General features: G+C 52.2%; 2 protein-coding genes across 2 annotated transcripts; both read left to right on the top strand.

Annotated features, from left to right (window-relative positions):
- The first annotated feature begins 391 nt into the window (after positions 1-391).
- PIGU (phosphatidylinositol glycan anchor biosynthesis class U) lies at positions 392-19,624 on the top strand. The gene is made up of 12 exons (XM_039563562.1): positions 392-608; positions 2,283-2,347; positions 3,629-3,688; positions 4,610-4,672; positions 5,945-6,054; positions 7,682-7,782; positions 9,730-9,827; positions 11,668-11,822; positions 12,332-12,475; positions 13,261-13,385; positions 15,178-15,320; positions 18,044-19,624. The coding sequence occupies exons 1-12, from the start codon at positions 479-481 to the stop codon at positions 18,155-18,157; spliced, it is 1,308 nt and encodes a 435-aa protein (XP_039419496.1). The 5' UTR covers positions 392-478; the 3' UTR covers positions 18,158-19,624.
- A 2,274-nt stretch (positions 19,625-21,898) lies between these two features.
- On the top strand, positions 21,899-26,382 carry TLDC2 (TBC/LysM-associated domain containing 2). The gene is made up of 6 exons (XM_039563633.1): positions 21,899-21,972; positions 22,852-23,007; positions 23,522-23,640; positions 23,796-24,018; positions 24,455-24,528; positions 25,704-26,382. Exons 1-6 carry the CDS (start codon positions 21,940-21,942, stop codon positions 25,837-25,839), a joined length of 741 nt encoding a protein of 246 aa, XP_039419567.1. The 5' UTR covers positions 21,899-21,939; the 3' UTR covers positions 25,840-26,382.
- Positions 26,383-26,821: the final 439 nt, after the last annotated feature.

The following is a 26,821-nucleotide window of genomic DNA, read 5'->3' as shown; positions in this document are numbered from 1 at the left end:
ATCTGAAAAATAAAGAACTATCTGAGGGAATTTCCAAACAGTTCAGAAGCCACCGACGCTCCTCGCCCGAGCTGGGCCCAGCCCGCCAGGCCCTGCTCCAGCTGGGCAGAGCTGTCATCCAGAGGAACCTCGGATCCATAGGCGGGGAGCGCGATGCCGCTCGAGGACAGACCCTCCCCGTCCTCCGGCTGAGGAGGGGCTGGTCCGTGTGGTCGCCTTGGGCAAGCGCGGCCGGGACAGGGCAGCTCGGGGGACGGGGCGTGGGACCTCCGCCTGGCCGCTCCAAGCGCCCGCAGCCTCCGCGATCCTGCTAGTTAGCCCCACTCGCGGCCGCCGTAGTTCCGAGCTGGGCCGGGAGGCTGTGGCGCGAGGGTTGCTGGGACATGTAGTCTGCCTGGGTGGGCCGGTTCATTAGCGGCGTGCTCCCCGCCGCCGCCCGGGAACTACAGCCGGCGGCAGCGGCGGAGCGCGCGCCGGGATGGCGGCCCCGTTGGTGTTGGTGGTGCTGGCGGCCGTGACCGTGCGCGCCGCGCTCTACCGCTCCAGCCTCGCCGTCTTCATCGCCGAGCGGGTCGAGGTGGCGTCCCCGCTGAACGCCTGGAAGCGAGGTGAGGCCTGGCGAGCCGGGGCCGGGGCGCCGCTGGCCCGGCCGAGCCCCGCGGGGGCGGCGAGAAGGGGCCAGGGCGGCGGGACCCCCCGAGCCGGGCAGGCAGGACCTGATCCCGGCCGGGCTGGGAGCGGCCCCGCGGGGAGGGCACCCGGCTGCGCCCCGGGCAGGGCCGGGCCATGCTCGCCCGGGCCCGAACCAGAGCTGCACGCAAGGGCCCTGAGCAGCTGTGCCCGCAAGGAGCCGGTGGGAGCCGGTGCTCGGCGGCTTCGGGGAGCGGGAGGGCCGCGGGGCTGGAGGCAGAGGACAGGGCTGGAGCCAGGACGTCGCGGTTCACAGCTGGCCGGGGACACTGGTGGTGTCACACATGTTCACAAACGGGCGTGTGACCGAGCCGGCACGGAGCGTGTGGCTCCATCAGCCTGGACCGCGCCCGTCCCGTTCCGCTGTCCCTGCACACGCACCGCGTCGTGGTGAGAATGGCACTGCACGGCCCCCAGCTCATTGCCCTTGTTCAGTTGGTGTCCCCACACGTTACCAGTGATTCAAATTCTCTTTTGAAGGCTGAGTGAGGTACAGTGTAATCGCGGCTTTTCAGTGACGTTAATCTGTGTATCATCTGAGTCTGTTAGGAACCTTAATTTATTTTAAAGACGTCCCTTTGGTATCCAGTCATTATGCAGGTAAAATTATTTGCAGTTTTGGGGTGGAAAAGAGTGGCCCAGAAGTAATAAAGGTCAAAAGTACAAGTACATGTGATGACCTGAGGTCTTTGCTCCGCAGTATGTAGCACTTCACACTTCCCTGTGCAATTGAATCTTTCTAAATACCACCTTAGAGCATCAAGGTAGGTATCTAGATAGTAAGGAGAAAAAGTAGGATCATCTTGAAAAGCTTGGGTTGTCGCCATACAGGAAGTTGGTGGCAGCCAGAATCTATTTCTCCAGCATGTCACTGAACTGAGCAGCTCTTGTGTTTTCCTGCAGTGTCCTGCCTGTTTCTCTCTGAACAAATGGGACCGTTTCCCTTAGCTCCTTTCCCTGCGTTCTGCTCAGTCCCAGGGAATCTCTGTGCTCAGGAGGGTGGGGATTCTGTGGAAAGGCACACACATGCATTGCAGGGCAAGCTGTAACTCCATGAGCACAAAGGAGCTGAATTAAGGCTATAAAATGTCAGCAAGTTTCAACAAGAGATAAAGCTTTTAGCTTTGCCTGGCAACATGTTGTTCTTTTCTGTTCTTCCCTTTGTTATTTTGGACGTTTGAGGCCTCCCTACATCTAATGAGGCAAAACAGTTCAAATTCTATATTATGTTGTGGTTTTCCTCTTGGACTTGAGTATTTCTCCAGCACACATGCCGTATATCACCTAACAGGTGACTCAAAAGGAGGAGGTACCATGCATGTGATTTAAATGGTGTTAAGTGCAAAAGAATTCATCTAGAACATTTGTACCTGAAACAAATAAATAGGTGGTGAGTGCCCATGCAGGAACGTGCATGGCAGAGCTGGGGGCAAATCAGTTCTGGCTGGCTGTTGGCTCTGGGAGGTTTGGTGTCACTCATTCAGTGTGAGATTCTTAGAGTGTCAGTGTTTTAAAAACTGCAGTTTTGCCACCATGAGATCTCTCACCTCCCACCTTACAGGGTTCTAATGCAGGTGTTTTGTCTGTTTCAGTGGTCGAAGGATTAGCTCTGCTGGATTTAGGGGTCTCGCCATACTCTGGAGCTATTTTTCATGAGGTTGGTTTGCATGCTTGGTTTTAAATGTGATATTCCAGTGGCAGGGGTCTTCGTTTGACTGCTCAGGGCCTGGAGAAGGCTGGGCGCCTGTCTTGTCCCAAAGACTGCAGAGAATCCAAATTTGTGTGGTTTGTCTGAGCAATGGTTGTGCAGTGACCAGCACGAGGAAATCCAGGTAATCCCAGTGCATTCCCTGTGCAGGGGCAGACAGTGTCATATTTGTTACTGCATGAAGGAACTCTGAGACAGGGCAACTCTGTAATAAGTGAAATACTCTGTTCACATCCAGCTGTTTCTGTCAGCACAAGCTGGAGCAGGGACAGTGTCACTGTGAGTCTGATAGGATTTACTGGGTATCAGCACCTGGAAATTCTAATACTGGCACAAGCACACAGTTTATTTATTCCTCATCTTGAAAACACCTCATTCCAACAAAAGCACTTCAGCACCTGTGGGGTTTTGTGCCCTGGGGTGGTCTTACTGATACGAAGGTACACTCATACATAGTGTCACCTGGGGTGAAGCAGGTACTTGGTATCCTCTGAAAACTGGTTACTTTTCATTAAATTCTACTTCTTTAGACAGAATTTCTCCCAGACTGTGAAATATTTCTCCATGCTTATATAGACCTTCACATTATTTTTAAAGCATTTAAAAAGAAATTTATTTTCTCACAGTGAAGGCTGAATTTGCAGCATGTAAATATAGTCCTTCCAGACTAAGCTTCTGTGTGATGGGAATTATTCAAAAATGTGCTTTTCCTCGTACCTTAGAAGGGAAAAGCTCTAGGAGTAAGAGGGTGATAGGATTGTAACCCTACTGCTTTATGGTTTTAACATGCTTTCTTCTTTTTACATTATAAAAGACTCATCTAAACAACAGGGGAACCAGCTATGTAGGAAATTATTCAGAAGTACCTGCAGACAGCCTGAAAAAACAGATTTTCTAGAAAAAAAATTACTTTCTAAAGCTGGTCTTTGTATGCTTTCTATTGTAAGTCTACCACTATTGTATAGAATTGAAAAGTTGGAATAGAATACAATTTTCAGAGTTGATGGTGTCTTTTATAAAGTGCATTGAGGACTTTGCAAGGAAAAAGACCAGGAGGTGTGCTTTGATTAATCACTTTGCTCTGAAATGCCAGTGTTGGAGAAGAGGCCAAGGAAAATTACCTTTGGCAGTATCTTGTAGAACTGCTCAACTCTTGTAGTTTGTCTCATCAAATCACTGGTATTTTATCTGGACAGTAGTGATGTGGATTTCCTTTCTGCTCTCTTTCAGACCCCACTGATAATCTATCTCTTTCACTTCCTGATTGAATATGCTGAACTGGTGTTCATGGTAAGTGCTCCTGGAAAGCTTCTCCTGAAAGGTCCCATTCAGGGAAATGCTGAGTATGACTTTCTTTTCAGTCCTTCAGCTTCCCTGTAGCTCAAATTCCTGCTGAGCTCACAGTTAATTAGAAAGGCAGCTTTGCCTGCACAAACCCACATTCAGGCTTTTCCCCTCTTGTACATATTCCTTCTTTTTTGTGAGTTCTTGCTTAGATAAGTATCCCCACAGAGGGATAGAAGGTGTCGTTTTATTTCAAATTTCAAATGTTATCTCTTAGAGGTAACAAAATACTTTGTCTCCCCAGCCTAATCCCTACTCTGCTGTTTCTCACCAATTCCTACTCTGCTGTTTCTGTCTGCCAAACACCAGACCTGCAAGGAGCACAAATGCCCCAAATGTCTCTTGTAAATTGTCCTGCGAGTTCTTCTAAATAATTCAGAAGAACAGAAGTCCTGTAGCTGGCTGCACACAGCACCCAGTGGAGCCTCTGTCCCCAGGTCCCTGCCAGGCAGGCATCTGCCCTGTACTGCTGCCTGGGCAGTCTGGGGCAGCTCAAGGCACTCTCGTGCTGCACTGGTGGCCAGGTGGGTTTAACCAGCTGGGCACTGCCCCAGTGTTGCTGTGCTCTCACTACACCAGTGATTCTCTCTATTACCCTCACGTGCTGCTCTCCATGAACAATTTACTTCCTCTTAATTCCCCATTTTCTTGTTTTGTGAATATACATATTTTTGATACAGCTCATGCCTTCAAGGTGAGGTGGTGGTGTGTGAGGGCACTGTACAAATCAGCCTTTCAGGATTTTTAAAACTTGTGTTTTGTTCCCCTGAGCTGAGTCCGATCAGAGCTGCTGTTAAATGCTGACCAATATATTTTTCTCCATTTGTTCATTTTGGTTACAATCAGTCTATCCCTTGATTTTTTTAGATAACTGATGTGCTAACTGCTGTTGCCCTTTACTTGGCAATCCAGGACTTCAACAAAGTTGTGGTAAGCTGACTTCCCAGTGTTGCTGGTCCTCTTCTCCCAGCAAATATAATTACCTTGGGCCAAAGGAAAGATGTGCTAGAGGAGGTGGTGCCAAGTCCTTGTTGCAGTAAATCTGGTCATATTTTAATGATAAACAGGACCGAATGTGGTAAACAACTGAGGCGTTTTAAATTTTGTTGTGGCACTATTCCAGTGTCTTGCTACACACTGAGTGGTGATCACAGCAGGGTACAATCTTCTACAGCCTGGGTGTTATACCTTGGAGAGGGTTTCTTTGCACACAGCATGAGGTAATACACAGACTAGAAATGTGTAAAAGAAGGAGCGAAACCTTCCAACAGTTCTAAGGTGACATAAATCATTCTAGTGAGTGTGATGAAAGTCTGACATCAGATACTACTTCCAATACCCCTTCAAATTATAAGGATGTGTATTTGGAGGTGAGTGACTCCTCCCAGCTCTCAAAGAACATTTTGTGTAAGCAGTGCTGTGCTCTCTGTAGTTCCAGGGGGATGGGGATTAGGTATCAACATCAGCAGGGAGACTACATTTTCTACAGCATCTCGGTGGTCTCCCACCCAGCTGTGTGCTTGTTCCCTGTCCTCTGACTTTCAGATTAAGGAAATAACTCAGGATAGAACTGCAAGCATGTAAGAATTCCACATGTGAATTACTTTGGTTGTTGAGAATTTACTGCTAGCATCTCTGTCCTGTCTCACCATAGCATTATTCAGTCAGTTCATATTTCAGATTTCTCTTTTGTCTCCATAGAGAGCCTCGTAGAACAAAAGAGATTAAAGAGGGATTTGTCATAGAAGTATCCATCTTTAAAACAACAAAGACTGCATACTAATGGAGTTTGGGTTTTCAGGGACTTGTGTATTGAACAGTGAATTTATAAAGTTAGCTTTTCATTAGGGATCCAGAGAGGTGTTAGGAAGATTGAGTATTGAACACTAGTGTGGTGAATTCACTGGTAGCTGTGTCAAGGCATAGACACAGGTAATTAAGGAAGTTTAAACAAGTAGAGATTATCTGCTTCCTCCTGACTCTCACTTCAGTTGTTAAGTATTTGGGAGAAGATAGGGATTTTTTTGTTCTCTACAACTCCTCACATAACATAAGTTTTAGCTCATGCCAGGGGCTTGAATATGCTCCACAGAAATAGAAACCCCAGGTAACTGGCTGAGTAATATGAAATAGAATTACACAAGTAGTACAGAATAATGACTTTCCTCTTCTGACAGTCTTTGATCATTCTCCCTTGTTCAGTTCAAAAAGCAGAAGCTCCTAATAGAACTGGATAAATATGCCCCAGATGTGGCTGAACTCATCCAGACACCCATGGAGATGCACTACATCCCCCTCAAGGTAGCACTATTGTAAGTATTGCACTTATAGGCTGCAGTGGGCTGCTTTGGTTCCTCAGCTCCCTTTGGGGTTTATTTGTCTCATTTGGGCCTTCAAAAACTGTCAAAAGTTTGGTTTCTTTCCCACAGAAATTCTGAATTTCCTATTGGCCCTGAGTACTCAGTTTGAAAGTGAAAAGCAGATGCATTTCCATGTGTTTGTTGCCAATGAGTGAATTCACTCAGGCCCTTTGAGATGGGCTCAGCAGTGTAAGGTCATTAATTGGGTAACAAGAGTGTTGTGTCAGCACAGATCACATTCCTATTTATTTTTATGATAATGTTATCAAAATTGATTCTGTGCCTTCCAAATGGTGTCTTTTCAGAAAAGTTAGAAGAATTTTTGAGCAGCTGGACAAAATGCTTGCTGAATATCACAACTTGAATATCCACAATTGCTTCTAACAGTTAAAAGATGTTTTCATGTTGTCATTTTATTAATTTCATGTCTTGGTGTTCCTCTGTATACTAAACATTGTTTAATTTCAGAAGGCTTCAACTAACATAACTAATATACAAGCAAGGTACCTGCTGTTACAGAATTTTTTTAACTGATATTTTGACACAAAGAAATGATCCAAATTGTTCTGTATCAGAGAGAGTTCTCCATTAGATAAGTTGCCATTTTTTCTTGTTTTCATATGAATTTTTTAAATGGCACATTTCCTGTGGCCAGAAGGGTAAAGTGGGTAAATTGCAGACTGTTTTGCACATTGCCACAGCAAAGTTGGCATTAAATTGTACCTGTCCTGCTGTAGGCTGCCTTCTGGAAACACTGAAAAAGACAGACTGGGACTCTGAGACATTGGAAAATATAAAGAGAGAGTTAGGAAATCATCAGCCCTGTCTACTGACTTTGATGAGTGAATTAGTTATTGGCAAGGCTGATCAGTACATTATCATACTTATTGTATTGGTAGTCCTCCAAACCTTTTTCTTTGCTCTGAACCTATTTAAATGAGATTATTGTAATTCTTATTTCCAAGAGGAGCTGGCATCCTTGCTAACTAAAGTGTGGCTGCATCCTGGAATGTAAAGTCATTCAGAGTTTTTCTGTAATTCCAATTAAAGTGTGCCGGTCTTGCATAGCTGGCAGGTTTTGTGCTCAGATCGTGCTGTGGTGAACATAAAGGCTTGCTCTGCCACAGCAGGAGACTGGTTGGGTTGTGGGAAACTCTGCCCATGTCTCAGATTTGTTTCCATCACATTTTCTGTTTATTCTTCTTCAGAAGTAGTAGGTGTGAGTAGCAGAAAAAGTTTCCTTTGGACCCAGGAATCCTAGATCTGACTGAATAAATGTACAATGCTTCTGCAAAGCAAGAAACCGTTTTGGTAGTCATTTTCTAGGCCAGAACTTGCATTTTGGACATCTTCCCAATGTCTCATTTCTGTAGTGGCCCCTGTGTCCAAGTCTGCAATCCAAAGGTCTGGTTTTTGCTTCAGATTGAAAAACCTGTGCAGCTGAATTAATTTGCTGATGAGAGGATCCCATCAAATGTAAATAAACAAAAAGAAAAGGCAAAGTGCATCTTTTTTTCCTTTGAACTTCTCTTTAATTAGATGCTCCTTGGAATGTAACCTGAGCTTTGCTCTTTTTCAGCTACCTGTTAAACCCCTACACTGTGATGTCTTGTGTGGCAAAGTCCACCTGTGCCATCAACAACTCTGTCATTGCATTCTTCATTTTAGCTACAATAAAAGGTAACACAGTGAAGAAAAAAGGGTTCTTTATGACTTTCCAGGAAGATTAGAAATGTAGCAAAAATTAAATCCAGGGCAAGATTTACAGATACGATTGCTATGGAGATCTCAGTGCAACATAGCAGAAACAGGACTGGAACAAGTCCTGAATGAATTTGTGAGATCAAGAGACTTTATCGTCAAGTAAAAACTTACTTTCACCTCAGTGTACCTGGGAGTTTCATCTAAAAACTGACTCCTTTTCCTGGTTGGCTTCAAGTAGCCTTCTGTTCAGGAAGAAATGGGTCTGTGTATTGCAGGACGTAAGAGTTCTGTTGCTCTTCTTTTGTATGTGAATATGCACTTAAGCGTCATAAACAATTTATTTTCAAAGCTTATCCTTGAACTTTTATTCAAAAGCAAGCATTTGCCTGCAGCTATTATTTGGCTTTCACTCACAGTTGTAAACATGGTTTGAAATGAACTAATTGAGCTTTGGGGAAGCAGAAGCAGTAACCAGAGACCCAGACCAGCCCAGTGGAGTAGATTATGTCAGAATCTGTCACTGTTTCGATCATTTTGTGCATAATGCCAGCTTTCTGTTTCTTTTATGACTCCCCAGTGCTAAAAGCTTTTAGCCTATATGATTTGTACTAGTCACTGACGTTTTAATGAGTTCTCTGCTGGATCAGAGGAAAGGTCAGTCTGATCTCTTGTGTCCAGCAGGGCCCAGACCCAGGCACTGCAAAAAAATGCTGATATAGATAGTTTTTATTAGTATTTCCAAAAGAAAGTTTTCCTATAATTATTGGCTAATTGTGTCAGGAGGTGTTTTCATTTAAAAGCATTTGCAATAGCAAACAAGTGGGATCTGTTCAGTTAAACTGATTTTTAACTGTTCACTGATACCCTAAGACCAATAGTTTGGTCATAGGCAAAGGCTGTCTCGTGGTTTCTCCCTGACTGGGAGTCTGGCAGTCTGGGGTTTAAGTGGGCAAAGAGGATATCAGGTTATATCTGTGATTTCTGGGAATCACTTCTTTAGATCTGTGCTGAATTGAACACTGGATAAAATACAGGATAGGGAGGTTTCTGTCAGGAGAGTGCAGCTGAGGAGAGGCTCATCACCAGGTAACCCTGTATTTTCCCTTTCAGAGGAGGAAGCAGAGAGGAGCTCTCTGAGTGTTTGCTGAGTGTTAGCTGGTTCAATGCACTGAGTCAGGGCTCTTGCTGAGAGCTTGTCTTGTCTGAGCTCTATTTTTACAGAAGACTTCCATCAAGTCTATAGCTATAACCAGGCTACTGCACTGGGTGCTTGTATTTTTACTGTTTAACCTGACATCTTTTGGATGTTATTTGTGTTACTGGTAGTTGAGAAATGTGAGTACCCAACACTGAGACACCTCAAATAAAGCTGCCTCAATAAAGGCATTCATATTTATAAGATCACTTGGAAAAGCTGTGCCAGTCCTTTCTGTGCCTCAGTTTTGGTATCAGTAAAGCAGAGCTAATGCTACTCCATTCCTTCAGCTGCAGCCTTTGCATGCTCTCTTGCACAGAGCTTTGCTGAGGCCGCAGCACATTCTGGTGATGAGGTTATCCAGCATGCCCAGTATGGCAGTTCTTACATACAGGTATGACTTAAGTGAATGCATTCCCGTGCATTAACAGCAGCCAGCATGGGCTCTATATAGACTGAATTATATGAATCTCCTTCTGTGTGTGAATGATAGGAAATATAAACCAGCCAGAGGCTCTTTCTTATGGAATGAGTCATTCTCCATTCAAAATGTCATTAACAAGAGGACAGCCTCCAGGATATGTTCTGCTAAAAACTCCTTTAAGTGGTGTCCTGATATTTGGGAATCCCCTGCAGAGGGTTATGAGTTTCTTCCCATTTGGACTTCCTGTCTGTATGGCTGTTCATAGCAAAAGTTCCTTATAAATGAACCTTTTTTTTCTTTGCAGGTAGTGCCTTCCTCAGTGCTGTGTTTCTGGCCTTAGCAACATACCAGTCTCTCTACCCTCTCACACTGTTTGCTCCAGCACTGCTTTACCTTCTACAGGTAGGTGATTTCTAACTCTTGGTACCTGTTGTCTTCTTGTAGCTGTGCAGGGACAGTCCTGGCGAGGGGAGTCAGACAAGTGCAGAGTTTCAGAAAAAGTGACTCTCCTCAAGCCGGGGCAAATTTGAACCCTGAATGGGAATGCCTGTGTGAGGAGAGAAGGGAGCAGGAAGTCACCTACAGAACTGAGTGGTGTTTAGCTTGCCCAAAGTAAGTGCTGTTCTTTGTGTGGTGTGAACAGCAATAAGGGGCTTAGACCCAGAGGAGTTTGAAAATGCTGGTTTGGGGTTTAATGGCAAAAGGCATGTTCTGGAAAGAGGCTGGTTGTCCTTTCTCCCTCTCCATTAACAAGACCCTGAATCCCACCAGGGCTGACCTTGCTAATTTTATCCTGCTATGGCAGCAAGGTGAGGCTGTGACGCCAGCAGAGGCTCAGCTCACTTCACAGATCACTTTGTGATAATTTTTGGTATTTGAAATGATTATGATTCTGAAATGCTGCTGTTGTGCATTTCACCAGTCTTTTTTGGTTGCTTCTGGTGGTGATTTTCATAGCTTATCTTCACTACTTAACTAGCCTGTTCTCAAATCTCTGAGCTTCCAGACAGAATGGGAGTCAGTTGTAATTCATTTTCTTTCTCTGACTGTCTGACATGAATGTCTCTTACTTTTTTTTCAGGAATTTTATTATTAGTAGTAAAGACTAAAGAGAAGAACTGCAGAGTTGGTGTTGCTTTTTCATTTGGTGATTTTTAGGAACATTTATATCTTTAAATCTTTGGTCTCGGTTGTTCTCTTTTAACTTTAGTCAAAGTAAGCTGGGAGTAAAGTGCAAGCATTGTACTTCACATTCACAAACAATAAGTGCTTTGATATGTGATTGACTAATTTGCAGCCTTTAGAGGCAGTCATGTCAGTATGTGTCCTTTTATCTAAATTTGTAAATGAACTTTCCTGCATTCTTTGTACAGAACTAAATCACTTTTCTCCTGCTCTTTTCAATCTGTCCTGCCAAAAATTTTTTGGTGATGTTGCTTACATTGTCCCAGCAAGTGACATTAAACCCGCTCTGACTGAGAAAACCCAGTGAGCTTTACACAGCAGTCAGGGCAGGTTCTCTGCACATCTCCTGCCACTGCAAACCCCAGGGCCAAATGGAAAAACCACATCACTGACCTGGAGCTGCAGAATGCTGAGCGATTCCCAGAGGTGTTGGCCCCTGTGTATATTTGTCTGTACACAGGCACAGGGGACCTGGTGGAGTGAGATACCTGTTATGTTACATGACAAGGGCTTGAGGCTGACTTGTGACAAGGACATGTGGCAGTGGCAGGACTTTGAGGAAGCCAGCTTTCAGAGGGACTCCTTTGTGCTTAGGAGCTCAGTGGATGTCCTCTCTCCCTGACAGCAGCAGATCAGGAGTGCCAGGCCGAGTGGTGGTACCACAGGGTGGGGGTTCTGGAGCAGGGCTTTCGGTCCCCCTGGGCAGTGGGTTCGTGCAGGAGAAGACAGGCACGAGTGCAGTGCTGCAAACGTCTGAGGTACCAGTGCAGCTGTGCAGAGGGGTGTGTAAATCTTACACCTGTGCATGTGCTCACAGGAGTGACTCACTGCAAGCAGAAATGACCAGCTTCAAACACAGTTCTGGGAATACGTGCAATGTGTATGACTTAATTGGCCAGAGTGAAGAACAGCAAGCAAATTGTGCTTGGAAGCTGCTCCTTCAAGTGCCATAGTGCCAATGTTTGATGCTTTCTTTCATCAATTTAAAATGATGTTCTGAACACTCAGGCTTTCTTGTGGCTCTCTACCTGACGAGGTGCTTCTGTTTCTCTTTCAGCGTCAGTTCATACCTATCAAACTGAAAAGCAAAAGTTTCTGGCTCTACACCATGCAGTATGCATCCCTGTACCTGTGCAGCCTCGTGGTGATCATCTGCCTCTCCTTCTTCCTGCTCAACTCCTGGGATTTTATCCCATCTGTTTATGGGTTTATGTAAGTATAAGGATTCTTACTGATGGTTTTCTGTCTGGCCCCACCCAGGTTGTTTCTTGCCCATCACACACAGGTGTGTGCTTGACCCAGGAAGTGTGGGGTCTGTGATTTACTGGCAATGCAAGAAAAGAAAGAATATGTGGCGGAAAGCAGCCATTAGCCAACTCCAACTTCTGTTAAATAACAGCAAAAATTAAAGACAGGAGCAGTTTGCCACTGACTGAGTGACTGGAAATGGGTTTGATTGTTGAGCTACTGTGGCTGTGAAATATTCCTCTCTGGAGAAATGTCTGCTTGAGAATGGTTTAAATCCTGCTGGGACATCAGGAAGGATTCCTCAGCAGGATTTAAACCTGCTCTCCACCTTTTCATCCATTTGGTTTCTCTTTCATGGATTTACAATTTAGGTCCTCCATGCAGTAGCACACAATGGTAATTAATGCAGCAGAAGCAGGGCAGTGAAAAACGTCCATTAAAAAATTTACCATGACTTTCTTTTCAAATTTCAGCCTTTCTGTTCCAGACCTGACACCCAATATTGGACTTTTCTGGTACTTCTTTGCAGAGATGTTTGAACACTTCAGTCTTTTCTTTGTATGTGTGTTTCAAATCAATGTGTTCTTCTACACCATTCCCTTGGCAATAAAGTTAAAGTAAGTATGAGTGTGTTTCTTTGCTACTTCTTTTACTCTTAAGTTTTCTAGTGGAAGCTTCTACAGCTGAAGTCAGATGTCTTGATCTACGAGCTTGAAAAAGATTTTTAACAGGGCCTGGTGTCCTCATTTCCCATCGTTTCAGCTCTATTCCTCTTAAGTAGAGTGACTTGGGCTCTGCAGTGGAACTCTGTGTTGCAAGCATCAGGAGAGGCAGCAGAAATGGAGGCTGTAGAAGTGCCTGCTCCCTGCCAGCATAAGCCAGTGTAGTCAGAAAGCTGGAACTTCAAGCACTTCATTGTCAGAAAAAAAGTGGGAACTTGGGGACTTTGCTAGCTGAGTTCACTGACTTCTTTCTGATAAAAACACCCATTAACACACCTGCATTCTCAGTGAGCTTGTCTTTTGGCTTGCACTGAATAGATCAGGTGTCCCAGAGGGATAACTATGGGCTTTGGGCTTCTCCAAATTGCCATCAGAGGGCAGGTGCTTCTGGGGAATAAGGCAGAGCTGGGGAGGCACAGTGCAGATGACCATTGTGCAGTGTGTAAATGTGTGCTGAGGGAGGCCCGAGGGCTGTGGCAGATGTGCCTCCCCTGACGCTGCTGCTCTGCAGGACAGCTCTGTCCACCCCCCCAGCCTTCGGAGCCTAGTCTGGAGAGAACAGGGCTGGAGGAGCCTCTTTGAGCCTGTCCTGCAGCACATCTGTGCCCTTGCTGATATTTATTTGCAGTTTCCAGAGGCCCTACTGCATGCTCTTAGCCTTTGTTTGTTTTGCCTTCCAGGGAGCACCCTGTGTTCTTCATGTTTGTCCAGCTCGCCATCATTTCTATCTTCAAGTCCTATCCCACCGTGGGAGACGTTGCACTGTACATGGCCTTCCTGCCTGTCTGGAGCCACCTTTACAGATGTAAGTTCTTTGTGCTTGATAATTCTTTATCTGCAATGGGGAAAGGCCTGTCAAATGATTAAATTAAATGGTCACCACTAAACCAAACCAGACCCAAGTTCATAGGCTCTCATGACCTCCATGGGATGCCTAGGAGGAGGCTGGATTTTGGAGGTTTTTTTCCTCTGCTGATACAGTCCCTAACATTTCTTTAGGACTAGGGTTGAAATTGGTCAAGGAGGGAATTTTCACTGGTACCTTATCTTCCCCCTCTCTCCATCTTGGTCTGAAGATTAACTTTTTAATAAGAACTTTTTACAGTCCTGCATCCTCCAGATGCTTCACTCCCATTTAAGGCTGTGTAATTTGAACAGTGCTCCTGCAGTTGTCAGTCCCCCAGCCTTAAAATGCTGGACCTTGCAGTTGTGCTTTGTTTTGAATCTGCTTTTTTGCTTAGAGTGAAAGTAACTGAATTACTCCAAGCAATTGTCCAATCTTTCTTAAATGCTTCGAAGAGACCCTCCTTAGTTCTTGAAATCACATAGAGCTTCCTGTGGATTCTTAGGCTCAGTCTATAGAACCTGCTTCCATAGGGAGGTTTGGAAGTGGTGTGTTTTTCTTGGCATTTCTTGCTTAAACCAACTGCTTTGACCAACGCTGCCACGTTGTCCAGGCCTTTCACTGCAGCCTTCTCCAGGCCAGGCCAAGTGTGTTCATGGACAGCTCACCTGCCTGTTGTAGGAGACTTAGTCAGGAGTCAGGAGACCTGGAGACCAACTGCTCTGTGGGTTTCAGACTCAGGAGAGCTGAGGCCAAAGCAGCTGTGATCAAACAGGGCAGGAATCCCCAGGCTGGCCCTGAGCACATCACAGCTGTAGCAGGTGATGAACTTCTGAGAAGTCCTTGCTCAGTGTAGATCAGTGGCACATTCCAAGCATGCAGTCAGAGGGCAGTCATCTGTCACATGCTCCCACCCCAAAGTGTGTGAACAGACCTACTGAACAAGAGGTTTAGAATAGGTGGGAAGAGGTTTGGATGTGACAATGCTCTTAAAACATCAGCTGTCCTCAGCTGCAGAGTGATGGACATAGGCTGGGCTGCAGCCAAGCACAGCAGCACAAGTGCCAGGATGGATTACGGCACTGCTACCGAAGGACAGGCAAAAGCACTTCACAGAAAAGGAAACCTCTCCTGCCCTGGTAGTTCCCAGCTCTTTTAGACAAAGTTGTGCTTGGTTTTTGTCCACCTGGCACATACTCAGGCAGACTGCTGGATTCTTGCACTTCCCGAGGTCATGTGTCTGTCAGTGCATTTGGCCTGTATGAGTTTCTTCCTTTTGTGGTGCTTTCATTTCCTTGCCACCTCCCAAGTATCTTTTCCTACAACCCACAGATTCATTTTTTCCTTTGTCATTAGCTTGATGAGGCAAGGGATTAAAGTGCTCTGCTCCCCAAACTGGGATGCTGCTGGAAAGGCCCCTTTGCAGGCTGCTGGTTGCTGTAGTGTAGGTACCAAAGAACCAAAGTCATCCAAGAAAGAATGTTTGGAAGCAGGGCCGAGAAGGAAAGAGCTACAAATGGAGATTTCACACTGCAGCAAAGGCAGAAGTATTTATTTTGAAGGGGAAATATAGTGGATTTCTTATAACCACTATCCAGGAAGTTACTAAAGCAACCTGTGAAAGGTTGTTGGAGGGAAGTATGTCTTGGCAAAGTGCCTCTGACCCCCTGCACACACCCTAAGTACTGTTGCTGGTTGTCTGACCATGACTCCTCAGTAATACATTATTTTAACAGCTGGTTTTCTTTTGCAGTCCTCCGGAACATCTTCATCCTGTCATGTGTGCTCATTTTCTGCTCCTTCCTGTTCCCTGTTCTGTGGCATCTGTGGATTTATGCAGGAAGTGCCAACTCCAATTTTTATTATGCCATCACATTGACTTTCAACGTAGGGCAGGTCAGTAGAGTGAGGCAAATGAAGCTGCCCTGTGGGCTGGCTGCTGGATGGGGTGGCCTGTCAGCAGCAGTGAATTCTGCAGGATGGGGCTGGCTCTCTGCATCCTGTGTGGTCCTGCATTGCAGCTTCCTGGCTCTCCTGGATTCTGCCTGTTCCTCAGCCCCTGGCACACTAATGGAAAGAGTTCTTGTGGTGTTTGAGCTGTGGCTTAACAATCCAAGCCGGCTGACCGCAGGTTCTGTGCTCTGTTGCTGATGGCTGAGGAAAAGCATCTCAGTGTGGCAGGACCAAGCACAAGTGAATGGAGAAGGGGAGCTAAGAGAGGGAATGGAAAAACCTCAGGGCAGTAGCAGTGGGGCCAGAAAACAGACAAATGAGACCTGCCCATGCACAGGGACATGGCACCATCACTCTTTTTCTGAGATGTGGCGGCACGTGCAGGGTGCCAGTGATGCCAGGACTTGCTCTCCCTGCCTTGCCTGAGGCCATTCTGGATACATGACTTCCAGTGGCCTTAGGGAAAGCAGAGCTTAGCACCCTTGAAGGGTGGAACTCAGTGTACACAGGTGCTACAACCTTTTGTAAGTCCTTCCTCTTCTCTGTGCTGCTTGTCATATACCTGAGCCCTGGGGCAGTTTAACATGGGGGTGAGCAGAATGTTTATGTTAAAGTTGACTTTATTTTGAATGTGCCTGAGCCATTTATGCTTTTCTGCTTCTCCTAAAGCCAGGGGAACACTTTGACCAGGGACATAAAATCACCTACTCTTACCCTTGATTAATGGGGAAAATACTCATTTGGTAAAACCAAAAGAGACTGCACAGGATGAGAGGGAGAATAGAGATTCTGCTAAGAGAAGCTGATAGGAAACTGGGAGTGGTTCATTACATGTCCTGCTATGGAATGAAAGGAATAGTAAAACTTTAATTAGACATGGCAGGTGTTGATATTTCAAGAGGATTTTATCTCCTACCTGAGAAAGTCATAGCAGATCCTGCCAGGTCTTGTGCTCTGTGTAAATGCAGACAGCAAAAATTTCTTGTCTGATTTCCTTGTGAGAAAGACCTAGCCCTCATCCCCATGCACCTCAGCTCTTTTCTATCTGCAGAGAAGTTAGTTCAAGGTAATGTCACCTGCACTGACAGAGCCTGTCAGCAGTTCAGCAAAGCAAGCAGATCCTGGCTGTTTCCCTCTCCCTGGGTCTGTTCTCCTTCACGCTTTCTCCCCTAACCTCAGCAGTCTGCAGCCCTGTTTCTCTTGGCCCCGGTCTCCACCTGGCCCTCATCCCCTCCTGTCCTGCCACTGAGCCTCTGCAGCAGCTGCTGTGTTTTTCTGTGCTGTATTGCACAGTAACCCAGGCAGGCTTTGACTGTCCTCCCTCTGTGCACTTAGCACTGCCACGTACTTCAGGTGCCATAGTGCCAAAGCAATGCTTTAAGTGGCATCTGCACACTAGGACACGAGGACAATGCCTACCAGCTCAGGCTGGCACTGAAACAGTTTTCTACTCCAGTTATGTGCTTCTGTTTCCAAATGGAGGAGAGCAGCAGTCCTGGGGGAAGGTCACTCTGCAAGAGGCTAAGGGACGGATGGCACTACTGAGCCAGCAGGTCCCTGCCACAGCCCAGCCTGCCCCAGCCGAGGCAGTTTCCCAAGGTGGCAGCTTTAGAGAATCCACTGTCACCCATTCCTGCAGTTTCAAGGCCCCCAGGTGTGGGAACAGTCCCACTGTGTGCCTCAGTACAACCAAAGTTGTCCTGGCTGGGAGCTGAGTGGCTGGAAAGTGCCCAGTAGGAAAGGCCCTGGGGGTGCTGATCTACAGCAGCTGAACAAGAGCCTGGTGTGGCCAGGTGGGCAAGAGGCCAAGGGCACCTGGCCTGTACCAGCCGTGGTGTGGCAGCAGGACCAGGGCAGTGACTGTCCCCTGTGCTGGGCACGGGTGAAGCACCTCAAGTGCTGTGTCCAGTTCCGGGCGCCTCCATTCAGGAAGGCCACTGAGGGGCTGGAGCATGTCCAGAGAAGGGAACAGAGCAGCAGGAGCAGCTGAGGGAGCTGGGAAAGGGGCTCAGCCTGGAGCAAAGGAGGCTCAGGGGGGACCTTGTGGCTCTGCACAACTCCCTGACAGGAGGGGGCAGCCGGGGGTGTCGGGCTCTGCTCCCAGGGAACAGGGACAGGACAAGGGAAACGGCCTCAAGGTGGGCCAGGGGAGGTTCAGGTTGGACACCAGGAGGAATTTCCTTCTGGAAAGGGTGGTCAGGCCTTGGAAGGGGCTGCCCAGGGAGGTGGCAGAGTCCCATTCCTAGAGGTGTCCAGGGAATGCCTGGACATGGCACTCACGTGGGTGACAAGGTGCGGATCAGTCAAAGGTTGGACTCAGTGGTCTCAGAGGTCTTTTCCAACTGAAATGACCCTGTGATTCTGGGACAGCCCTTGGACAGGAGTCCTATGGGTGCAGCTGAGATGGTGTGTGCAGCTGTGGCACAGCTGGAGCTGCCACTATCACACATTTTGGCCAGTTCATGGAGCTGCTGTATGTGAGCCTCCCTTGGCTTAACACAGCGAGGGGGTGGAGGTGTTCCCAAGGTCACAGTGGCTCCTCCAGCAGCATGTGCTGAACAGGCCAGGAACTGCTTAACCCCCGACGGGGTCTGTCACCAACACGTGTCTCTCTTTATTCCTGGCTCTGAAGCACCACTGATGTGTCTGAACATCTCACTCCACAGATCCTGCTCATCTCGGATTATTTCTATGCCTTCCTTCGGCGGGAATACTACCTCACTCACGGACTCCACTTGACAAGGCAGGATGGGACAGAGGCCATGCTGGTTTTGAAATAAGGACTGTACCACCATTTCCTGGGACATGGGCCACTCTGAGGAACGTGCAAAGCTTGGGGTACATGGGGTGGGTGGGGAAGGTTCCCTGAATGAGGTCTGACTTTGGGAATGATACCTACTGAAAGAAAGGGCTGAGGTTCTGGGAATACCCCCCTGAGCTGCAGGCTCAGCACAGAGACTGTCAGAGCTGCAGTGCCTCCCCCCTCAGCTGTGCTTTTCACTTTGACCTCAGCCATCAGCTCTTGGCAGTCCAGCAGGAACAAGAGTGTCTGAGCTAAACCCAGGGCTGGAGCTCAGACCATGAACTGTTTTCCACCGCTGCATCTTGGGGATGTTTGCTTCTCCTGGGATCTTCCCCTTCACTGCTTTGACCAGTAACACTGCTTGGCACGAGGCAATCTCTGGGTACCTGGTGCCCCAGCCCTGGCTGCAGATTCCATTTCTTGGTGGTTCTGCTGTTAAGGGATTTGGAAGAATCCCATGTGCTCGGCTGGGAGTGACCTGGCTCCCACTCCCACTCCAGTGGGTGCTGTGAAAGAGTTGGGTGACCAAGGATGATGACCTTAGAGGACTGCTGGAGCTGCTGCCACATGTGGTGACCTCAGCACTCAAACACAAGTAAGAACCAGAACTGGGATGGGATCAGGAGCAGGGTGGGTACCACGTAACTGCTCTGTCCCATTGGAGCAACACAGCTATGCCAGGAGCTGCACAGAGGCATTGCAGGTCTCAGAAGGAATACTGCTGAGGAGATGGACTCCCACTGCTCCCAGTTTCTGTTGGGTGACAAAGCCTGGCAGTGCTGGGCTCACGCTGTGCTGCTGTGATCACTTGGGGCAGCAGCTGGGACCAGGAGGTGTCACAATCTCCCTGTAAGGCCTCAGACCAAATCCAGGAGGAGCCTCAGCCACTGCTGTTACGGAGTTGTTCCACAGCTGCTTATCACTACTGGATGTGCACTTGTCTGTCACCCCTGAGCCGCTCAGTGCTGGGCTCGTGGCTGTGCACAGGCGCTCCCTTAAATCAGCTCGCCTGCTCCCCCCCACTCCTCTGTGTGCTCAGGCCTGCTCACCTTGGAGCTGCTGCTGCTCCCCCCTGAATGTGACACTCTGGGGTGAAGCCACCCGCTCTGCTGGCTGCGTGGTGGCACTGAGACACGGTGACCACAGCGTGACAGCCACCTCCAGCATCACCACTGCTCCCAAGGGACAGCCGAAGGGTTGGGAGCGTGACATGGAAACCAAACTGCGCCTGGTACCGAGCAGCCGAGAGCTGGATGTGCCCAGGCAGGTGTGTAAGCGGATCTTTCTTTGCGGACAATTCAAACGTTTGCCTTACTGCACCGCTGTCAGCGCTTTGCGGGTGGAGGCGCGCCCAGCCCAGGCCAGCCCCGGCCCGGGGCAGCCCCGCGGGGCCCAGGGGCCGGCGGGGCAGGCCAGGAGCATAATAAACTGTGCAAGTTTTGGACACCGTGTGCTCTGTGGCTGTGGGGGCTGGAGGGGGAGGGAGGTGTGGGAGGCACTGAGAGTCACAGGGCGGGGGTAGGAGGGGATTTGAAAGCAAACACGGGTTGGGGGCAGAAGCAAGGACCAAAAAGGAAACCGGGGTTTGGGGCAGGCTGAACCAGCCCGGCTTTAGGGGAGGCCGGGTCTGTGCAGGTAACCAGGCAGCGGTGTAAGAGAAGGTGAGAGGGTGACTAACTGAGAGGGGCTATGGGGGCTGCTCATTTTACAGCCCCTCTTTCCACAAAGCCAACAATAATTCACCATGAGGAGAGGGATGGTGACGGGGGGCGGCGGGACTGAGCTGAGGGCTGCTGTCCCTGTCCTCTGCGGCCGCTGGGTTTGTTCCTGGGGCTGTGCCCACTTCCAGCCCCCTGGGCTGGGTCTGCCTGGGTCTCCTGAAGGAGCGAGTCCCAAATTTGGACTCAAGCAGTCCCCAGGAAGGTAGTGGGGTGAGCACTGGGGCAGGGGAGGAGCAAGGGCAGAGGCATGAGCAGGGACAGGGGCAGGTGCAGTGTCAAGGACGCGGACAGAATGAGGGTCGGGGTATGGACAGGGCCGGGGCAGGGCTTGCCATGCTAAGGCAGCTCAGGCTGGGACTGACCTGGGTCCCAGAGAAAGTCTTTGGGGCCACCAGAACCATCTGGTCCCTACCAAGTGTTGCCAGTGACCAAATGCCACCTGTGCCAGGCACCAGGAACCCCCAAACTCTGACTGCCATCAAGGGCTGGTGGGCGCAACAGAGCTGATACCCACCAGGACTGACAGGGCTGCAATGGGCCTTGCTATGGAGATGAGGAACAACCCAAAATGCCTGCAGTGGGCCCAGGGCCTGGGCTAGACATCAAGGCCATCGTGCCGCCACACAAGGCACACAGAAGTCCTGGGTTGGCATAAATGGAGCATTGTTGCACTTGGACCCACAGGCTGGGTGGTTTGGGGGTGACATCAGTGAGAAGGGGCCACACTGGGCACTGCCCCTCTTCCCTGATTTGCAGGGGCTTCTCCAGAGGCAGTTGAGGCTGGCGGGGCCCTGCCTCAGCTGCCAGTCCCAAATTGGCTCTCTGGGAGTGAGGGAGGTGCCACCAGGGCCTCCTGTACTGGGTTTGTGTGGCCAGGTTTTGGTAGTGGGGTGGCTACAGGGGTGGCTTCTGTGAGAAGCTGCTGGAAACTTCCCCTGTGTCCAGCAAAGCCAACTCCAGACAGCTCCAGGATGGACCCACTGCTGGCCAAGGCCCAGCCCAGCACAGATGGTGGTGATGCCTCGGGGATCGGGGATTTAAGCAGAAGGAAAGAGAAAAGTTACTGTGCAGATGTAATTGCATTCAGAGAAGAGCGGAGTGAGAATAGGTGAGAGGAACAGTCCTGCACACACCCAGGGCAGGGCAGGAGGAGGGGCTGGAGCTGCTCCAGGAGCTGGAGCTGAGATTCCCTTGGGATTCTGTGGGGAAGCCCATGGGGAGGCAGCTGTGGCCCTGCAGCCCATGGAGGGCACAGGGGTGCAGAGATCCACCTGCAGCCCCTGGAGGAGCCCACACCAGAGCAGGGGGAGGACTCCAATTCTTCTCCCTGAGCAGCAGCAGAAGCGACAGGTGATAACCCCCATTCCACATCTCCCTGCACTGCTGGAGGGGAGGTGGCAGGGCTGGGAAAGACGGAGGTGTGGGGAAGGTGGTTTTAAGGTGTTATTTTACTTGTCATTATCCTGCTCTGATTTTGTTAGCAATAAATTCAGTTAATATCTCTAATTCGAGTCTGTTTTGCCCTGACAGTATTTGATGAGGGATCTCACCTGGTCCTTATCTCAGCTCATGAACATTTTGCTGTATTTTCTCTGCCCTGCCCAGCTGTGGAGGGCAGTGAGAGAGGCTTTGGTGGGTGCCTGGTGTCCAGCCAGGGTCACCCTACCACAGAGGTGTTGGCAGTTGCTACAACCATTGCAACAGTTGTGTTGCAAAGAGCAACTCGGCACGACCTGCCCTGGTGATGCCAAAACAAGGGCACCTCGTGGCCTCAGGGCTCGCCGCTTGGTTCCAGGCAATAGCCGGGGTGCAAAAGAGGTGGCAGCCCCCGGCCACCAAGCACTTGGCTGGAGGGGGATGCCTGCCCACGCATCCCAGCACGGGGGGGCACGTCCTGGACCCCCACGAGCCGGGACAGGCTGCTGGTATCCACACCCACCCTGTCACGCACCGATGGCCAGGGAGGGGCCGGCGCGGCTGAACATTAACCCCGGGGCGGTGGCCAGGGCTCGCCGGCGGCGCGGTCCCAGCACCTGCAATGAGGGGGCTCCGAGCCCGCTACCAGCTCCTGGTAGGTCCGGGGGTGGCAGGGTCCCACATGGCAGCGGGGAATGAGCTCTGGGGCAGCGCTGGGAGGCACCAGCCTGGCTGGACACGGGGCTGGACAGACAGAGGGGGGATGCCCTGGGGAGAGTGAGGTGCTGGGGAGGTGCGGAGGGTGACGGGCACGCGTGGGACCTGCCCCTGCAGCCCGCTGCCTCTCGAGGATCCAGGGACCCCGGGGCAGATCTCCTGCCATCCGGGGCTGCACTCGCTCATCCCTCTTGCCCCCTCAGGGTGGTGGGCCGGGAATTGCTGCCCACCCGCCCTTGGGCAGGGGCTGCACCCACAGCCGTCCTGAGCACGTGGCTGGCTGAGACACTTGTCACCAGCGGCCACCAGGACCGCGGCACCTCCCTGACCCCTTCCACGCTGCGGCGTCAGCCTGGCCGTGGGCAAAGAGGGAGAACGCAAGGCTTCACCCCTTCTTCCGGGGCTGCAGTTGTAGAAGCCTTCCCTGCCTTCTCTTCCTCCTCCTCCTCCACCCCTTCCTCCCCGTCGGGTGGCCATACATCCTTGAAGTTCCGTGTGCAGCGGTGGCACGGCCTGGCGGGGTGCCAGGGCATGGCAGGCATGGCACGGCATGGCACGGCCTGGCGGGGTGCCAGGCATGGCAGGCATGGCAGGCATGGCACGGCATGGCACGGCATGGCACGGCATGGCACGGCATGGCACGGCGCTTGGGCTGTGCTCAGGAGCTGGGCTGTAGGCTCAGCCTCGCGCCCGTTCCCGCGGACTTCGGGCCCCTTCTCCCAACCCCTGGACGGAGGATGGGAGACGCCCCTCGCTGGGGTTCGGGAGCTGCTGCTCCCTGTGGCCCGCAGGGATGCTCACCTGCCGCTGCCCGCAGCCCGACCAGGACGAAGACCTGCCCGTGGGATGCGAGGACCCAGCTGGAGAGGGGCAGCGGGGCTGGGAGGGAGCCCCAGCAGCAGCCGAGGAGGAGCCCTGCAGGCTGGTGCTGAGCACACCCAGCAGCATCCTGCGGGACAGGGAGATCGACGAGGTGAGGCACCCTCCGGCCTGCACAGGGACCCCACCGTCCTGCTCATCTGCCCCACCCACAGCCATGACCACCGTCCTACCAGGAACTGGCCCAGTGTGAGGCCAGATGGGTGACATCCCCCTGTGCCTGGGGACGGTCACCTCAGCAGCACCCCTTGGGGGGAAGGATGCTTGGGGAGCCATCTCAGAAGGGTTTGCAGGGTGAGGACGCTTGAGGGAAGTATCCGAGGACACTGCTGGGAGGGGCGGGGGCTGGAGGAGACCCCTTCGGGAGCATGTTGAGGGGGAGGGTGCTTGGGACCACCTCTCGGAAGGATGCTCAGGTGGGTCTCTTGGGAGGATGCTTGGAGGAATGATGTGTGGGAACCACCTTCGGTTTTTTTTAGGTATCTCTGTTATGAGATCTCTCGTGTTTGTGCTTGAGGGAGGTAGGTGCTCTCAGCCGTGTCAGCCACAGACTGAAGCCACTGTGGCCCCAGCGGGCCCCTCAGCTTGCCCCACCCGGCTGAACGCAGCAGCCCTGCACTTGCTCTACTCCACGGGCGGGAACGGGCTTCAGCCTGCGGGACGCTGCTACCGAGTCGGGGCCCGGCCGTTTTCTCTCGGCCGCTGCTTTGCTCGTCTTTAGGACACGGTAGGCACAGGTACGGGCCGTGCCTCCCCGGCCCGGCTGCCGGTGTCGCACGGGGGCCTGGCACCTCCTCGCTCCGCCGGCAGGAGGGGACACGTCCCGGCGCTGGGAGCCCCCCCGAACACCGCGCCGTGAGTCTCCCCCTTCTGCCTCCCCAGGGCCTTTCGGGCTCTCCGCCAGCGCCATTCGCAGCAGCAGCGGCTTCTACGCACGGGGGAGACCTTCCTCTTCTCCTTCTGCCCCGAGCTGAAGTGGGGCTGCAGACTGCCAGCTGTGGGGCACCCCGGGATGGGGGACTGGCCATGTCCCGAGTACCCCCCCCGCCTGGGGGTCCCCGTGATCTGGGGGGTCTGGGGTGACGGGCTGCTCCTTGGGCCGGACGTGGGGACAGCAGCCGGGACCTGTTGACAGCAGCCCCCCAGGTTTGTCCAGGGCCGGGGGAAAGGCAAATCCCAGGCAAGCGTGCGGGGAGGGAGGCTTCCGGAAGGGGACCCTGCCGTCTGGGTCTCCCCGGGTTCCCTTCACATGGCAGGGGCGGTCGCAGCCCAGCGCTGGGCTGGCGAACGTGGAGGCAGCCACTTCTCTGGGCAGCGCGTGGTGGCAGCTCTCCCCTGGCAGGGCCCACAGGGCTTTGGCAGGGTTGGATCAGAACCACGGACTCGGCCAGGTCTTCTGGAGACGTGGAACACGGAGGTGCCCGAGCAGAGCCAGCTTGGCTCAGCAGCCCCCAGCTGGTCCTCGCAGGACAGGGACAGGAATGGGGATGGGGACGCTGTGCCCCAGCTCACGGTCTCGACTGAGTGCTGTCCCCACGCAGGTGTTCAGGTGGACGGGCAAGAACGACCTCTTCGTGAATGGAGATGTGAATCTGCTGATGGTCGGTGGGGGCAGGTAGGAACTGCGCCGGCAACTTCAGCCGCTCAGAGGGCCACCAGCCCCGATGGCCATCAGAGCCATCACGGGAACCCAGGATGCCCCGTGGAGCTGGGTTCAGGCACGTGGTGATGGTCTGAACCCCAAAACACCGGCACCGGTTGTCCAGCGGCACTGGCCCTTTCATTCCCTAACCCTACTGCCTGCTGGCAGGGCTGCCGCTCCCTGCCCGCTCCCTGCCCCGCTCTCTGCCCGTTCCCTGCCCCGCTCTCTTCCCGCTCTCTGCCCCGCTCCCTGCCCCGCTCTCTTCCCGCTCTCTGCCCGTTCCCTGCCCGCTCTCTTCCCGCTCCCTGCCCCGCTCCCTGCCCCGCTCTCTTCCCGCTCTCTTCCCTCTCTCTGCCCTGCTCCCTGCGCTCCCTGCCCCGCTCTCTTCCCGCTCTCTTCCCTCTCTCTGCCCCGCTCCCTGCCCGCTCCCTGCCCCGCTCCCTGCCCCGCTCCCTGCCCGCTCCCTGCCCCGCTCTCTTCCCGCTCCCTGCCCGCTCCCTGCCCCGCTCTCTTCCCGCTCTCTTCCCGCTCCCTGCCCCACTCCCTGCCCCGCTCCCTGCCCGCTCCCTGCCCCGCTCTCTTCCCTCTCTCTTCCTCTCCCTGCCCTGCTCCCTGCCCCGCTCCCTGCCCGCTCCCTGCCCTGCTCCCTGCCCCGCTCCCTGCCCGCTCCCTGCCCCGCTCTCTTCCCGCTCTCTTCCCGCTCTCTTCCCGCTCTCTTCCGCTCCCTGCCCCACTCCCTGCCCCGCTCCCTGCCCGCTCCCTGCCCGCTCCCTGCCCCGCTCCCTGCCCCGCTCCCTGCCCTCCCTGCCCCGCTCTCTTCCCGCTCTCTTCCCGCTCCCTGCCCCGCTCCCTGCCCGCTCCCTGCCCCACTCTCTGTCCCGTTCCCTGCCCCGCTCTCTGTCCGCTCCCTGCCCGCTCTCTGCCCCGCTCCCTGCCCGCTCTCTGCCGCTCCCTGCCCGCTCCCTGCCCGCTCCCTGCCCGTAGGCACGGTGGGCAGACCTGGGCCAGCTGCTTGTCCTGTCTCATGCCCATTTTGGGGGACAGAGAGTGAAGACGGGAGGTGGCTGGTCGCCCAGGAGGTGGCAGGGGAGGTCTCCAGCCATGAAGGAGGCAGGTCCCAGCTGACAGTGCTGTTGGCACGTTCCCAGCGGTAGGTTTGGGCTGTGGCTGGACGGGGACCTGCACCACGGGGGCAGTCAACCCTGCGAGACATTCGACAACGAGACCCTCTCACATCGGGAGGAGTTCTGTATCCAGGATCTGGAACTGTGGGGTCTGGCCTGACCCAAAGACATCCAAGGAAAAAGGTGGTAGAGAGGGGATGCTTTGGACTGATGTCTTGTGCCCAGCTGTTCCCTGACAGCACCCGCAGAGCCTGCAGGATGGTACCAGCCTCACCCTCTCCTCATTTCACCCGTTCCCAATAATATCCCCATTTCATGGGGAAAGAACAGCGTGATTGGGGAAAAGAGCAGTGGGGTCTCAGGCCTGCAGTGCTGCTGCCCCACAGTTCCAGCCACGGGAGTGTTTGCATGGGCCCACAGTGGCAAAGCACAACTAACCCTAAAACTAACTCTAACCCTAACCCAAGCCTAGCCCCAACCCACCTTGCTGGGATGAGGCAGAGCTGCCCCAGGAGGAAGGCAGGCGGCAGAGCCGGACACAGCAGGGTCCCACATGGAGAAGGAAGCTCCAAGAGCAGTGACGCTGGTGGGACTGAGCAAGCCCAGGCAGCCTCTGCCCCCGGAGCCAGCTCTGGCAGCGCTGGAGACAGCACAGTCACCACTCCTCAATAAACGGGCTCCTGGCCTCATCCTTGCCCTGGAAGCATTGGATGGCTCTGTGAAGGTGTGCAGGACCCATGGTGGGGAGCAGGCCGGGAGCTGTGACAGTGCCGGCCATGTCCTGTCACAGCCTGGACTGTGTGGCCACAGCAAGAGTGGGGGGTCAGCTCGGGGCTCTGCTTCAGGGACCCATCCTCGCTCTGGCAGGGTCCACACCCTCTGTCCATCACCCTGTGAGGAACCAGGGCTTCCTCCTCAGGAGGGGATGACAAGAGCCCTTCCCACCAGAGCTCCACAACCTGTTGCCTCTTGCCCAGCTGACAGGGTTTAGCCTCTCATTCCTGGTGGCCGAGCCAGGTCTCCTCCTCCTCATCCACCACCCCTTGTCCAAGCAGCAGAACCAGCCCCACAGGGGGATTCCAGGCAGGGCTAGTTCATGGGGTTCCACAGGACAGCAAGGGCCTGTCTGGTTTGACCACGTT

This window comes from Corvus cornix, chromosome 20, assembly GCF_000738735.6.
Source record: "Corvus cornix cornix isolate S_Up_H32 chromosome 20, ASM73873v5, whole genome shotgun sequence".
NCBI classification, from domain to species: Eukaryota; Metazoa; Chordata; class Aves; order Passeriformes; family Corvidae; genus Corvus; species Corvus cornix.
The sequence above is the reverse complement of the archived record's forward strand: the minus strand, read 5'-3'. Positions and strand labels throughout refer to the sequence as shown.